General features: G+C 38.7%; 1 protein-coding gene across 2 annotated transcripts in view; it reads left to right on the forward strand.

Moving 5' to 3' along the window:
• Window positions 1-5,985, forward strand: part of OLFM3 (olfactomedin 3) — a 54,218-nt gene extending 48,233 nt beyond the window's left edge. For both annotated transcript variants that reach the window (XM_071564931.1, XM_071564930.1), the window contains exons 5-6: window positions 3,597-3,703; window positions 4,663-5,985. In XM_071564931.1, coding sequence (XP_071421032.1) covers window positions 3,597-3,703; window positions 4,663-5,340 — 785 coding nt within the window. In that variant the 3' untranslated portion in view covers window positions 5,341-5,985. The remainder of the gene's footprint in view (window positions 1-3,596; window positions 3,704-4,662) is intronic.
• Window positions 5,986-15,448: the final 9,463 nt, after the last annotated feature.

Consider the following 15,448-nt stretch of genomic DNA (forward strand, 5'->3'; position numbering starts at 1 on the left):
ATTCATTTAATTTCTGTATCAAACACAAGATCAGGCTTGGGCAAGCTGGAAGGGAATTATCTTTATGAAGTCACTATAACCAATTATTTCAATGTTAAACAGATTTATAAACTGCATATTGTAGTAATGTGTCATCAAAATGCTGTGATATTCATCTGGAATAAATTATTTCATTGTATTAGTAAGTCAGCAATACTTCAGCACAGACAGCACACTTGCTACTTTATAATGGACAAAACATAAATTATTCCAATTCTGCCAATTTTTATAGGTCCTCTGTAACAAATGGGTGGACATGTTTCAAGGTAGGGCTCCAAAAGACAGAACTGGAGAAAACAACACCACCTTTTTTTGAAGAATGAGAAATTAGATGTATGGTTTTCATAATTGTATTCACTTAATTCTCTTAACTTCTGATCTAATGTTGGAAGAAACACTGCATTAGAGGAGTGTCTTACGGTTTGACAGAGTGTGATCTGAGGTCAGGGGAATTTCAATGAGAAGGGGAGGACAATTTGGGCTCAATTTTTTTTTCCTGGTGTCACATTTCCCTGCATCATCTGTCAGCAACAGGTTCACTGTATTCACCAAACCAGTGTTTAAGCAAGCCTGTTGATTTGTGAAATACCTGGGACAACTTACTCTACACAAAAGTTACTTGGTACAGCCTTCAACAGTTTAAAACAGCATTAGCTGATTTGTCAAATTGACCATTCAGCCAAGACTTGCTTTGGGGACTTGTCCTGTTCTTTCAAGCAGTATTTTCTGAACTGAGAGGACTTAGTGCTTGGTTTGAGTTCTTACTGCTCAAAACAAGAGTTGACACCCATGTACTTGGCCCTGAACATTTTGCAAATTAACAGAAGAGTGAGATACTAAAACAATCTGCAGCAGGACTAAGGGTGAGAGTGAGGAAGTGCAAACAATATTTTCCCATTTTTAAAATCATGTCAGTAATTTCATTAAAGGTTGTCTGCAACAGCAGGGTACTACACTTAAATGACTAGAATTTTGGCAGTGACTTTATATATTAAGCTCCTGTGCCTAAGGATCTCTCAGCTGTAAGGAGTCTGGGGTGACAAGAGACAGGTGGGCACTGAGAGCACTGCTGCTTCCTTTACTGCCCACACTGGCAGCAGGTAGGGCAGCACCTCAGGTACTGCTGAGGTTCATGGGAGAATTATCACTGCAATAGGAATGATTTACAATACACGGAAAACATACTTGTAGCATTACTTATTAGTCTGAAATACCAGTTCCATCAAATTATATCACTAATAGGCAGATCTATAGGTTTCTGTTTAATGAGCAAGGAAAACAAAAAATGGAACATAATGTAGGGCAGGAGATAATAAGATCCTCCTGCCTCTTACAAGATGCTGTTTTGCTGTGCTGGAAAGAGAAGCTTTGCCAATTTTTCAATCAGTGGCCCCCTCCAGTTATACAGCAGCTCTCCTAACAGTCTTCCTTTTGTGATCACTATGTGCTATCTGAGAATAAAAATTCAATCCCATAAATACACCCTGATTCAAACTGCTAATCATTTAGTGTATGATCAATATGAAATACAATGTCATCTTTTTTCATGTTGAGCGGCATCTCAATACATTTTAAAAGACCATTTTCTAAAAGCATCTGACTCCTGTCACAGGGGAAAGCAGCTCAGTTCATTTTACCTGGCAATCTGTGAACTACATGTTCAGGATAAATACAAGTAGTACAACAGAGGAACTGCATTAGCAGACACGTAAACATAGAAATTTCAGCACCCTTCTCTAGCTAGACTCGAAAAGCTCCAGTCACATGTGGATCACCAGGTGCACAAACACTCACAGAGCTGTGGGCACACACCCCCCACAGCAGCTGGCACATTCTGCAAACACACCATCTACTTTTACACCTCTCCTGCTGGAGCTGGGGGGCCTGGAGCTCAGTGTGTGGCCATGGTGCTTTCCACAACCCACTGACACACACTGCTGAGCCAGCCTGGGATTTCTTTTTCCAACTTCTTTCTACCTATTATTAGTTTTCTGATAATTTTATTCCAAATTAAATGCTCCAAGTTCCAAACTTAAACCTTCAGAAGATTTATCTCATGCCCATTTCTGAGACTATTTACTAACATATCACATAAAAATAAAACCTTGACCCTGATATAGTTCTCTACCTTTCAAGCTAATAGCAGTTCATAGCTATAGAAAAGAGTGCTCAGTGCACAATAATAGCAGTCCATCTACAGAAGAAATTCACAATAAAAAACTATGCACAATGATAATCAACTGTAAAAAAGCTGTCAGATTTTCTAAAATAGGAAATTCCAAAAATATCTTCAAAATATTGCAGTATACATAGATTGAGATATGTAAATAATAATGCCTCTTAATTGATCCAGAAAATAGCCGCAGCCTCCCCTGCTCCTTGAGGTCTCAGCATGTATTGTTTTCTCCATTTCCAACACACCCCACTTCCCTGGCTGGGAACAAAGCCTCTGAATTGTGCCCACAACATTAACACCATTCTAAGTGACTGAAACATGCTGGCACAGTATATTCCTTGCCAGCTCCAGAGAGTAGAAAATTCGGGCTTAATGTGACCCTCTGTTTTGAACTGAATGAATTCATTCTCAACACCAGACACATTTTATTTTCCACATTTCTTAAATAGATAGGGTTATGCAGTATAGCACAACCATGTAGCACAGAGAAGTAATTATTTTTACATTAAAAAATTAATGAAATGTTTACCTTATTTTTACATTCTTATGGAACATCTTTTCTGTAAAACCATGTTATTTCACCTAATCACCTGCACACCACTATGTGATATTAAGCTTTGGTAAACACAATTAATTCCACCAGGAGCTTGGTGCTAATAGGAATGTTATTAATGGCCCCTATAATATAGATTTTTGGATTGTTAGGAAGGTCAGCATCCAAGATCATATTGACTTTCATTATTTCCTCCCAGACAGTCTAATATGAGACAGTCTAATGAATTAGAAGCCAACCAATACAGCCAAGCTTGCAGAGGAATTCTCATACTCACTTTTTTCAGCCAGCCCTTGGTCCTGGAACAGCTACATGTGTGTGACCACAGGGCAGTCAGGCACAGGCTTTGTGTACAGCTTGTTCTGTGTACAAGCCCATGTTTTCCTGTCTGCCTTTAACCACCTTGTTACCCTGGTTAATGGAAAACTGAAACATCCATCAGTCCTAGCCTTGCATTGAACTTCCTGAAGGCAAAAGTGAGGGAGGATTGTGTCTTCATTTCATTTATTATTAAATGTTCTTCACTTCAGCTCAAAGACATTTTACTAGATTGTATTTTGCTTTATGCCCAAAACCCTTAACTATGCTTCAAAAGACATAAACCCAAAAAAACCATACAAATAAAATTTTATTTGTATATTTTTATATATTTATTTTACTCTTTGACATGGAAGAGTTCCTTCAGTGAAGATGACGATCCATCTTCAACATAAGTCTGAATCCCCTGGAGCCACAATTTAGCTTAGAGCAGTTGGTCTTGTGCTCTGACTGATGTCAAGGACAGTTGTGCCATTATTTCCATTAATGCATTTGTTTTTTTAATTTCAGCATGCGGCAAATTGATGAAAATTACAGGTCCCATTACAGTCAAGATCTCTGGAACCCGATTTGGAGCCTGGATGACGGACCCATTGGCATCGGAGAAAAATAACCGAGTATGTAAAGGCACTGACGACCTTTTGTGCCCTGCAGTTTTACTTGCTTTATTTTAATCCTTAAAAATATGTTTTCCCCCTAGAAAGTTACACTCACAACCATGTTTCTTCTACTTCAGTCCTTTTCACACTTTAACATCTTCAGAGAAAAAGCAGAACAGTGTTTGTGCAAAAATATCCAAAGACAAAAGTTAACTAAGCACCTTTGTGCAATTTCCTTCCTTTCCAGGGAGGACAAATATCTGTCTGAACTGACTATAAAATTTTTTTATTCCTAAGATGTTTAATTGAGCTTGAGTCTTCAAATGCAAACATCCACACTTTTACACAAAGGCATGACCTGTAATGCAGCACAGTTAAATTTTGCAGCATTAGGCCACATATAAACCACATATAGGCCATTTGGAAGTTGCATACAGAAAATTAAAAAGAAGTATTGATTCTGTTTTAAGGAGGAAAAAATGATTTCTAAACTTTACTGATTTTATTGGTTTTGTTTTCTTTACTAAGAATAAACTATTTTTCATTGATTAGAGATTCAGCTGAAAAAAATCAAATACATTTATTCCTAAGTATAAATTCATGTTTAGCTCACATGGCATTTCCCATCTCTCTCTCTCAGATTATTAGTCTCTGGGAATATCTTTAAGCAAGTCCCATATAGCAAAGACCCAAACAATGTATAATTCAAAATTAAATTTCTCTGAAAATGCAGACACTGTAGTTAGTACCAGTTGTGTTTAAAGTTCACCTGTATAGGTAAGTTTTGATTCAGAAATTCAAGAGTCCCTCATGCTTTAGTAACAGCAATGGGGGCAATATTGTACTTTGACAGCATACTGCACATCCAAGACATCTTTTCCTTCTTTATCTGCCATTTATCCATCATACCATGTCATGGTCACATACCACAGATTTATGTTCCAGGTGTTTACTTCCAATCTTTCTTTACTTTCCAGGTCTGGTACATGGATAGTTACACAAACAATAAAATTGTCCGTGAATATAAATCAATTGCAGACTTTGTCAGTGGGGCTGAATCAAGGACATACAACCTTCCATTCAAATGGGCAGGAACCAACCACGTTGTCTACAATGGCTCCCTCTATTTCAACAAGTATCAGAGCAACATCATCATCAAGTACAGCTTCGACACGGGGCGGGTGCTGGCCCAGCGCAGCCTCGAGTACGCCGGCTTTCACAATGTCTACCCCTACACCTGGGGGGGCTTCTCTGACATCGACCTGATGGCAGATGAAATTGGGCTCTGGGCTGTGTATGCCACTAACCAGAACGCAGGCAACATTGTCATCAGCCAGCTAAACCAGGATACTCTGGAGGTGCTGAAGAGCTGGAGCACAGGCTACCCAAAGAGAAGTGCTGGAGAATCCTTCATGATCTGTGGCACCCTGTATGTTACTAACTCTCACTTAACAGGAGCCAAGGTCTACTATTCTTATTCCACGAAAACTTCCACTTACGAGTATACAGACATTCCTTTCCATAATCAGTATTTCCATATATCCATGCTTGACTACAATGCAAGAGATAGAGCTCTCTATGCCTGGAATAACGGACATCAAGTCCTGTTTAATGTCACCCTCTTCCACGTCATTAAAACTGAAGATGACACATAATTTTCTTTCCCTTTCCTCCCTCCCTCAAAGCAGTCTCATTTGTGATTAACTCAAAGCATCCATCTCTCTCAGTTCCTTTTAATTTACATTTCTTTCTTCATTAAGGAAAAGCAACATTTTCCACTACGTAATGCATTTCAAATATGGCTGAAATGACCTGTCAAAAATGACCTGTCAGAAATTAAAGCATCTTAACTCATGATTCTTGAAGGTCTGTCGAGACCTTGTCTTGAAAAGCACTAAAGAGGATTTAAGTGGCTAAAGACAGTTTTTAAAAGATTATGATCTGCCTTATTTTAGAGTCAGAGACTAATGGTGGCTTAAATGCATGAATGTCTTTTTTTACCTCATTTTTGGTTTTAATCTATTGCTTAACTTCAGGAAGCATTTTGGTAGTGTCAGAAACGCATTGCACATTGTATTTTTTTATTTATTCAAAAAGAAAGATTTAGGAATTTAATTTACTTAGACATGGAGTATGATTCATTTTGCCATCACCCAATTTCAGATGTGGTGCTGTACAGTATGTTTTTAAATCTCTTGCAAACATTTTATCAACAGTATGTATTTCTACCATTGTAACCACCATTGTGCAATTGTATCTCTTCACTTATGTGAAAGTAAACGACTATTTTTTATAAAATATATTGAAATAATTGCAGTTCTGGTTATGGGTCAATTGCAAGCAGTAAAAATCTGATTAAAGGTATTTCTGAGAAAGACCAGTAGCTTCTCAGATGCATGATTCCTGTTCTCAGCTTTGCTTGACAGATCCTTCTTCACCACTGGCACTTACTGGCAAGTTTTCAACTTTGAAGCCTCTTACCAGTCCCAGCTTTACAATTCTTTGCACCCTGCCCAATTTTTATCTTATACGGCTGGTTTCTCTCTCTCTCAGCCTCTTTCTCCTGCTTTCTTCCCTTCTACCATTTTATTGCCCTTGTTTATGCTCACTCTCTGATCTGGGCTTTGCCAGAGAGAAGCAGAAAGTGGGCTGATTTCCAGCCAAGTGTGTGAGGGCTGTCCTAGGAGCGTGAGAAGCAATGGTAAAGTCAACTTGCTTTCCTTAATCTGCCTGTCTTACTCAGAAGAACATTTATCTTTTGAAAAAACTCTCTCTGGGATGACCATAATCAAGGAGAAAATAAAAAGGAAAGTTACAAAGCCTGGAGATCAGTGTGGAACCTGATAGCCCTTGCTAGGAAATGGCAACAGTGCTGAGGCCAATCTCTTGCAAAGAGGTCTGGGTTTGGCAAGCAGTACAATTGTTACTTATGGTCAAAACTGATACCTTTAAAAAACAAATATTTATGCAAGCTCTGTGACTTGTTACACTATCTCATTAAAAACTAGGGGGTGGGCAGTGTGTGCATAATACATATTTTATTGAGGAAAGGAATGAGGTGCTATTTACCTCTTTTGGCATAAATGGAAAGAAAGTAACATCATTAAGCCCTAGTAATAAGATTTTTTTTATTAGTTGAGTTCTCACATGATGCAAAAAGACAAGCATCTGAAAAATTCTGTGAAAACTGAAGTTTTGTGAAAATCACTAAATCGGAGATTGTCTTTATATCCCTTGAAAATGAAAAGCCAGATCTTTTTTGAAGACATTTTATTTGCTAGGTCATCCAATGTACCAGCTGAGATCACTTTAAATATCATTAGTGTTTTCATTATTCAAAATATCTATGTCTATGTTTACAAATCTGCTTTATAATATAAGTCCATATGAAGCTGATCAAACTGCCTTATTTTTCATACTGGCTACAAAACAAAAAAATGCTAATTAGGTTTCAAAAACTGACAAGGGGGGGAAAACCAGCAAATTACATCACAACATGACCAGAGAAAAGTGACTTTCCTGCTTCCATCTCCCCACTCCTGCCTAGCTGAAATGGTAGCTGTTATCCCTTACAATCAGTGACACAGAATTTGGAGACACTCAGCTCAGCTAAACAGACAAATCACTTTCTTCTGTAACCAACTTTCCTGTACTGACAATGGAACTTCTGCGTGACGTGTGAAAGTGTATATGACTACTCATCAAAAAGGTATTTTATGTCATACAGGGATGTTTTATGAAAATGAAGCATGTTCAAATTTTATCAAAAGCCATAAGAGAAGCCCTAACCTCTTTTTGTAACTTTAACAAAATAGATCTTTTTCACCAATACAGCATTCTTAAAAACATTAGTCATAAGATTGAGAAATTAAATCTCTTTCTACTGTATCGTCATAAACTATACTAATATTCATGATGCAAGGATCACTTCATCTGAAAAAAAATGATTGCTACCACATTTCTTCATAAGAATGGCATACTGTGTCATTAGCATGCATACACTGGTACAAGTTGGTAACTGTTCTTAGAGGAATATTAATCTCACCCGATTTCAGTGCCATTTAGTGAGCCATTTAGAGGGTAACACATTCCTGTTAGTCAAAGGAAAGAAAGTAACAGACACTACTACAGAGTGCTAGAGATGGATGGATAGGAGGGGTAAGAAAGGCGCCTTTGAAAGGTGGTTTGTCGTACCTAGATAAATCCAACTCTTATGAATTAGTAACAATGGATTGGATTCCAGTAACTTTAAACATGAAATAACAGCTCATATCACATCAATACAACAAAATGCAGCAAGACATTAACAAGTAACACAACTTCTCACTAAGGAGCATTCATTTTTCTGTGAATCAGTGTTGATCACCTGTCTTTTCCAAATGAAATTCCAAAGTCAAATTTCCAAAATGCTCAGAACACCATGCCTCACTATAAGCAAGTTTATGTTAAAAACTTTGCCTTCATAATTGAGCAGCACAAGCAGAAAATCTTCATAATGTAGCAGCAACCTACAAGTTTTATTCTTACAGTTGAAGCATAGGCTGGTTTTTATGAGGCGCTGTCAATACAATAGGGGGGGTAGAAACTCTCCTTAAACATGGGGAAATTAATTGTAGAGCCTGTTTTAATATCTTAGTCACCTCCTGCTTCAAGGGATGAACATACAAAAGGACTATGTCGCTCTTACACCCTAACCAGAATTTTTAAATTCCATGAAGCTGTGCTGGCTGCAGACAGAGATGCACAGACACAGCTGTAGCTCGGGAACACAAGTCTGCCAAGCCACCAGGCATGCCTGTCCTGAGGGAGCCGTGGGAACACGAACAATGCACACCACAAAGCCCAGAGCATCCTCCCTAGAATGGGCTAACTATTCCCCAGGACAAAATGAGCAGAACAAAACTCCCCAGAGAAAGCTTCCTGAACAGTAATAGTCTTTTATAGTCCCTTCTGGCAATTTTTCCCCGTGAGTAACTACCAAGTCTATCATTACACACACAGGCTGTTCACCTGCCCTGTCTGTCACAGTGTGCCAAGCAGACCACTGGCAGGATGACTCTGTGGAGCCTCCTCAGCATTGCAGTCACTGCTAGCAAAAGATGGCATTCAATCTGAAAAATTAAAATAGTTGAGAGAGACAGATTGATACAAGGCTTTAATCACAGATTGCTTCTATCTAAGAATATTCCTTTTCACACAAGCTCAGGGGCACTAGCTGTCACTCAGCTCAGCTGGCTGCATCAACAGCAAAGGCTGTTTGTTTCAAACCACAGCCTGAATAAACCAGTTACCTGATAATTTGTCATAATAAACAATTGCTTAGAAAATGCTGGAGTAGAGATGCACAAACTGTTCACAGTAAATTACTCATCCAGTAAATTGTATTCTTTCCAGTTCAAGAATTACCAGGGAACAATCTTGATACATACTGATGTTTAGGCTAGTCAAAATATTTTTGAAAATCATTTGGATGAGCACCTTTTCCTATAAATCATCCAAACATTCCCTGCTGTGAATCTTACATCCTTGACATTCAGAAAGCAATTCTGAGCATTTGGGTGTCTTTTCCACAAAAGGCAAATGAGGGCTGCAGCTGCAGAGCCTTGGGACAGAGCTGCATCTCAGCCTGCTGTGTTGACAAGCTCCCACGGCACTGACTCCGAGGAGACAGACGCCTGCTCCACAACACTCTGTAACAACTGCATCCCACCAGAAGCTCACACTCAAAAGGACTCAAGCATGCAAACTAACTTGCACAGATCATAAAGCCACGACCTGACACTCACTTCCCCACCAAGAATAGAGACCATCTTACTGCCAAAACTAAAGACAAAGATCATTTTCTAAGCTGAGCTTTCCTCAGTAATTCTTTCATGCATTACCAGGTACATGCACATTGATATGCAAGCAAATAAATTAACTATAAACTAACCCTAGAATTACAGAACAGTAAGATTATTTCTCCCACAGAAAATAAACCATTTATGTTATGCAAAGATTATTACTGGGGTTTCTACTTAATTCACTTAATAAGAAAGGGAGGAAAGACAGTTACCCAACACCAAGTTGTGGAAATTATACAAAAATGACTGTTTTGTATAGTCTGGCTTTTGCTGGGCCCTAGGAAAAAGGCATACAACATTGATGCAACAGCTGTGACCACAGTGTCAAAATACATGTGCAGAAGTTTTCCCCAAACCATAAACAGATCATCCATCTGATTATTCTGGTATTATGATTGATTACCACTCCTATAATCTGAACTCCTTTAGGCTTTCAGTTGCTGTCAGTCAGTGCATTTAGTAAATATTCCAAGATAACTTCTACGCTCCCACTTCTCTTTTTCTTCAGCAGCTCCTCACACATGTAGCACACACTGTGTTGGACAGGCTGATGAACACAAGGGACACACCCTTTCTGCATCTCTCATTCAAATCAGCAAGGATTATTCATAAATGTAGAGACTGGCCCCAAATATCAAAACTCTCTTTCTTCTGAAACCACCACTGGAGGAAATCCTCACTTTTAAAATACAAATCATGTTTGTTGACTTTATATCAAGAAGAGTTGCACCAGCTTTTCATCAAAGTGTTCAGCCTCTTAAAGACCAAGTATATTTCTCTCTGTCCTTGATATCCAGACAAGAAAGAAAATTCACATATTCTTTAGATTCGAATTTCTGCTAGACTCATGTGCCCCTTGCCAGCTGAGCAACCTGTGGAGTTTTCCTATTATCTACTGCCTCAGAACATTCAAGTGCCATAATTACACTGCAGACACATTGCAGCAGTCCAAGTGAAACAAAGCTTTCTCAGGATTTTGTTTCCAAAATGGCAGAGTTTTAAACACAGCTCTCTATAAATGCATGTAATATTTAGATCAGCTGCTTTCTGCCCTACCTTGAGTTCACCGTACAGAAGTGCCACTTTCCCTAAAAACTGCACAGCTAATATACCACAGCAGCACAGAAAACTATATGAAGACACATGAAAATGACAGCTAACAGGTCAAGATTTGGCCTCTCAAAAGAATTTATTTTACTGTGCTTTTATGCAGAAGCTTGGAATTCCTATTTACACAGTTCTTACGGTGAACCCAAGCAGGAAGAATTGACTGGGTCAGAAATACTTGTTTTTTACAGCATCAGCCACATGCACAACACTCCAGCTTATTTTTCTTTTCATTTTCACTTTTCTTGGTTCTAATCTTATTGATCTTCACCTAAACCTGCCCCAACCCATCTCATCTTGCAGTGTGTTTAATGAAGGGCTGCTCAGACACAACTCAAAATGCACAGAAGATTTATAGCATACCAAGCTTCATCTGGAGAAGGCATAAATTTATTTTTCCAGTTATGTAAAATTTAGCTCTAGCATGCCCATAAAACTGCCTACAAGCAATACGGATTGTATATCATGGGTTGTTCTACAGAAACAATTTCAAACAGATTCAAGATAACTTTCTTCCCTGTTATTTATTCAGAGGAAATATTTTGTTTATATCTCCCATGGTGAGAAATAAAGTTAAATTCATCTTTGTTCACAGCAGGTTTAGACATCCATTCTTCCCTTCTGGATCACATCCTCGAGGTGGTCAGCCACACCTGCATCTCCAGGAAGTCAGGCCTCACAGTTACTGAGCGTGCCTGCTGTCAAAGGGGCTTATACCTTTTGAGTTTAGCTCCAAGTCTGTGTCACTCCATATAGACAGGCCATTTATTTAGACTTCCCTCATCTGTGTAAATTGGGCTTACTGTCACCTTGAAGGACATCACAGATTAATGGATACTCAGGACTGTCACTGTCAGTGCAGCACTTGGAGGGAAAAGTGCCTTTTGGAGGCAAAGTCATTACTGCAGCTCTAACAGGAGCTCATTCCTGGAGGAAGAACATACACCACCTGACATTTCTGCAGCAGCCACCTCCTCAGGACTGCAAGGTAATTTACAGACACTAATTCAGACCATTTCCAAGTCTGTCAGAAAAGAAAGGACATTTTTACAACTATCTTTGTTGAGGCTGAGCAGCTTGGACAGAGAATGGCTCAGCTTAAGCCTAACAGAGTTTCTTTGGGTCACCAACAGCTGATGTTTGATTTTCAATTTTTAAGTCAGTGTACCACTCATTAACTCTTCTGCAGAAACAAATATCTGTTCCTGAAAGTTCAGTTCCCGCACTCTCACACCAATTTTTAATGGCTTTTCCTACTTTGTTTTTGGTCTAGTAAGGAGGCCAGTGTCTACTGGCAAGGTGTCAGCCCAAGGATTTCAGGCTCAGGGGCACGCACTGCAGAGGTGGCTCATTAATCCACAGGAATGGAATGCCTGTCCTGGGTAACTGTCTCCAATGATTTCTGAGGAAAAAAATGTCAGGGAGTTACTTTGTTCCCTTCGTGAAGAAGGAATCCAAAGACTGCTGTATGGAACTTCTTCTATCCTGCCCTTACTTTGCACACCTGCAACTGTCTGCAGACTGACTCCGGGTAACTGCAGTACTGACAGACTTCTCTCACTTCCTTTGGTCCTGAGGAGAGTGATTCCCAGAGCAGAGCATTTTATCCAAGGCAAGCTGCTCCCTTTGCAGGGCAGTGTAAGGGGTGGGGCCCAGCCTGCACACAGCCCTTGGCAGAGCTCTGCTGTGCCCATAGCACAGCTCAGCTGCCTTCAAGAAGGGCAGGGGGCACCTACCTAAATGCATTTGAGACTCTTGTGTCTCTGCACTAGGTCCTTTCAATTCAGAGCACAATCTCATCACAGTATATGCAACAACAGTTGTGTTCACCAGGCCAAATGAGGGAGGAAAACATGACCATTTTTATATACTTTGACACTGATCTGGGAGCTGAAGTACGACTTGGAAGATTCACAGGTCTCATCCTGGCCCTGTGCCCAGGAACGAATTATGCTCTGAAAGACTAAACTGCACTCTTATGGCAAATGTTAATATTCTGTTGTTCTAATAGTAATGCAAAATCATGATATAGAGCAGAAAAATGGGACCATATACAGCAGAGCTCATAATCTGAAAGATAATAACACCATAAAATATAAAGTATTTTAAAAAATAAAATTATCCCAATTGAGAGTTTCACAATACATGCTCTAGCTTAATAACACTCAGTTATAGTTTTCCAATAGAATATACTACATAAATACCAGCTCAGTTGATTTTATTATTATTTACTGAATAATAATATGCATGACATACCTAGGTAATTATGGAGTTGGATATTTATGTACCATATGAAAATGGATACTTAAGTCATTCAACTGACTCTCAAAAAAATCTTTTAAATCCTATAATTATGAGCATGGAACACTGCTTATTTGCCATATTAAAACAGAATAGGAAAACATATGAAAATAAAAATATTTTATGCCACAATGTAAGATGATAATTTTCTTAAAAATAAAAGTTAGAAACCAGTATATACAATACATCAAATACATATGGATGAAAGAGCTGCATAAATTTCCGTTTTATGTTTTCCTTTCCAAACTGTCCTTAGAAAAAAGCATAGAAACAATTTTACAGATAATATAGACATAGATGCAGATGTCAATACAGATACATGACTTCTACTGATATTTACAACCATGCCTGGAGACAACATAGCATTTCTGGGCAAGAGCTTACACACTAACTGAAGCAATGACATCCAGAAAACAATCCAATATGCAACATGAGAAAACTACCCCCTTGATAGCCAGACTCCCCAAAAAGGAGATACTTCTACCTGGAACAAAATCTGTGATGCCTTGCAGAGGCTGCAGCCTGCCAGAGACAGTGGGGCAGCCACAGACCCAGGGATCCAGGCAGCTGTCACCATGCACTGCAAGCAGCAACACAATCGTCCTATGGGAACTGTAAAGCTCTCAGCAGATGATCCTGAGAAATCATAATGCTCCTCATAATGTTCACCTGAATAATCAAAGCAACCTTTGTAATGAAGTCAAGCAGATTGTACAACGTGACAAGCTTTGTGAAAAGCAATCTCAGCGTAACCAGCTTCTGTCTGGCAGTCAGTAGATTGCCCATGTTTTACACCACTGTCTAGTTCATCCACTTGGTGGCACAGACTCATGAGCAGGGCATTCTTTTCCATGTTTGTCACCTGGCCTCTCATATATTTCTCAATATATTTACATATATTGAAATAGAAATTGGTCCCGCTATCAGGCTTTGATATGGTCTTGTCTGTCCTCTATTGATATTTTCAGCTGAATTATCTTTCACTGACATTACTGGTCCCACTCCTGTAAAGTTTCTGAGCCCTTTTACAAGGTGTTTCACTGTTACAGACAAGGGCCTTTAGCATTTCAAGTCATTAGATACAATTAGAGATCAGTTCAATAAATAATCTAATTTCTGGTTCCATTCTTACATAAACAATATTGTCAGTTAATTTTAAAAGGAACAGTAAGAACAATTTCCAAAGTGAAAACATTTTGATATCAACAGGAGCTGTAAAGGAACTGACTGAGGAGACATCTGTAGCCAATGGTGTTAGATGTGAACAGCCCTAAGTTTCACCTCGGTTTTGCTTCAGTCAGTCCCAAGCTATCGGACTCAACAAAGCTGCTACTGGAGTCAATTTGGAGAAATGCAATGGTCTGTATACTAGGAAAGGTCAGATCAGGTAATGCATTATTCCGTATAGCCTTAAACTCTGACTGTATGAATCTCTGACATATTTATATCTAAAGCATTTATCAGCACTTTTGGGTTCATTCTTCCATTCAGATTTATAAAGACGGAATAAACATACAGACTTTCCTGCACTAATGGAATTACTAATCTATAAAGACACATGTATTTATGAAAGTTGTTATGAGTAACCCTTTGTGACTTTGTGCTTTACAAAAGCAGATAATATTAAACAATGGTTACTTTGGCTGTCTTTTAGAAATAGATATAAGATACAAATATTCAATCAATTCTTAACAATTTGCCCTTAACATAAAAATCAAACTTTGGGAGTTTATTGGATAAGTAATTTACTCAGAAAAATTGTGGAGTGATTTCTGTTTTCTTATGTTTGTTACAGACTTGGCAGGATTCAAGACTTCATTCACAAGTTTTCACAAAGAGTATAGTTTCCCATTCTTTTCAGGAGTAGTAAATCCAGTTAAAGAGCTTCCCATGGTTCTTTTCCTGTCTATTTCCACCTTTTTGCTGCAACTCACAGCCTGTTTGAATTGATACAACTGTTTGGGGGGTATGTTGTTTGATTGATAAATGGAATAATCGAGTGTTAAGGGGAGGGGAAAAATGGAGGGGGCAATATACATAGATCCATTGCCACATTAACTGAGAAAAATAGCCATAAGTACCTCATGAGATAGACAAATGCAGTACTCATTGATTTGGATTAGAAATTAAGTTAAACAGGAAAAAAATAGTATCCCCTATTTTCCTGGGTCATGATTAGGAAATTGGATTACAGTATTGAATTTTAACAAAATACAGACTCTTCCCGACTTCTTGACTATAATAAAGTTAATATGGCACATGAAATATAAATGTTAAAGCAAGAACCACAGGCAGGAGGATGCAGCGAACTGACTTTCCCTTTTTTTTAGTTTAAAAATTGCATTGATTAAAAAAAGGCACATTAAAATAGCTACATTGGAGGAGATCATGGTGAGCTATGGATGGATTTGGCTGAGTAAACCTCCTCAGGTAAGGAGAGAATCATTTGAGGGATTGCCTCAGCTGCACCTGTCCCCCATGCTGGGATTTCCTGAGTGGCTCCGCCCTGCTC

This window comes from Pithys albifrons, chromosome 10 (genome assembly GCF_047495875.1).
Source record: "Pithys albifrons albifrons isolate INPA30051 chromosome 10, PitAlb_v1, whole genome shotgun sequence".
NCBI lineage: Eukaryota > Metazoa > Chordata > Aves > Passeriformes > Thamnophilidae > Pithys > Pithys albifrons.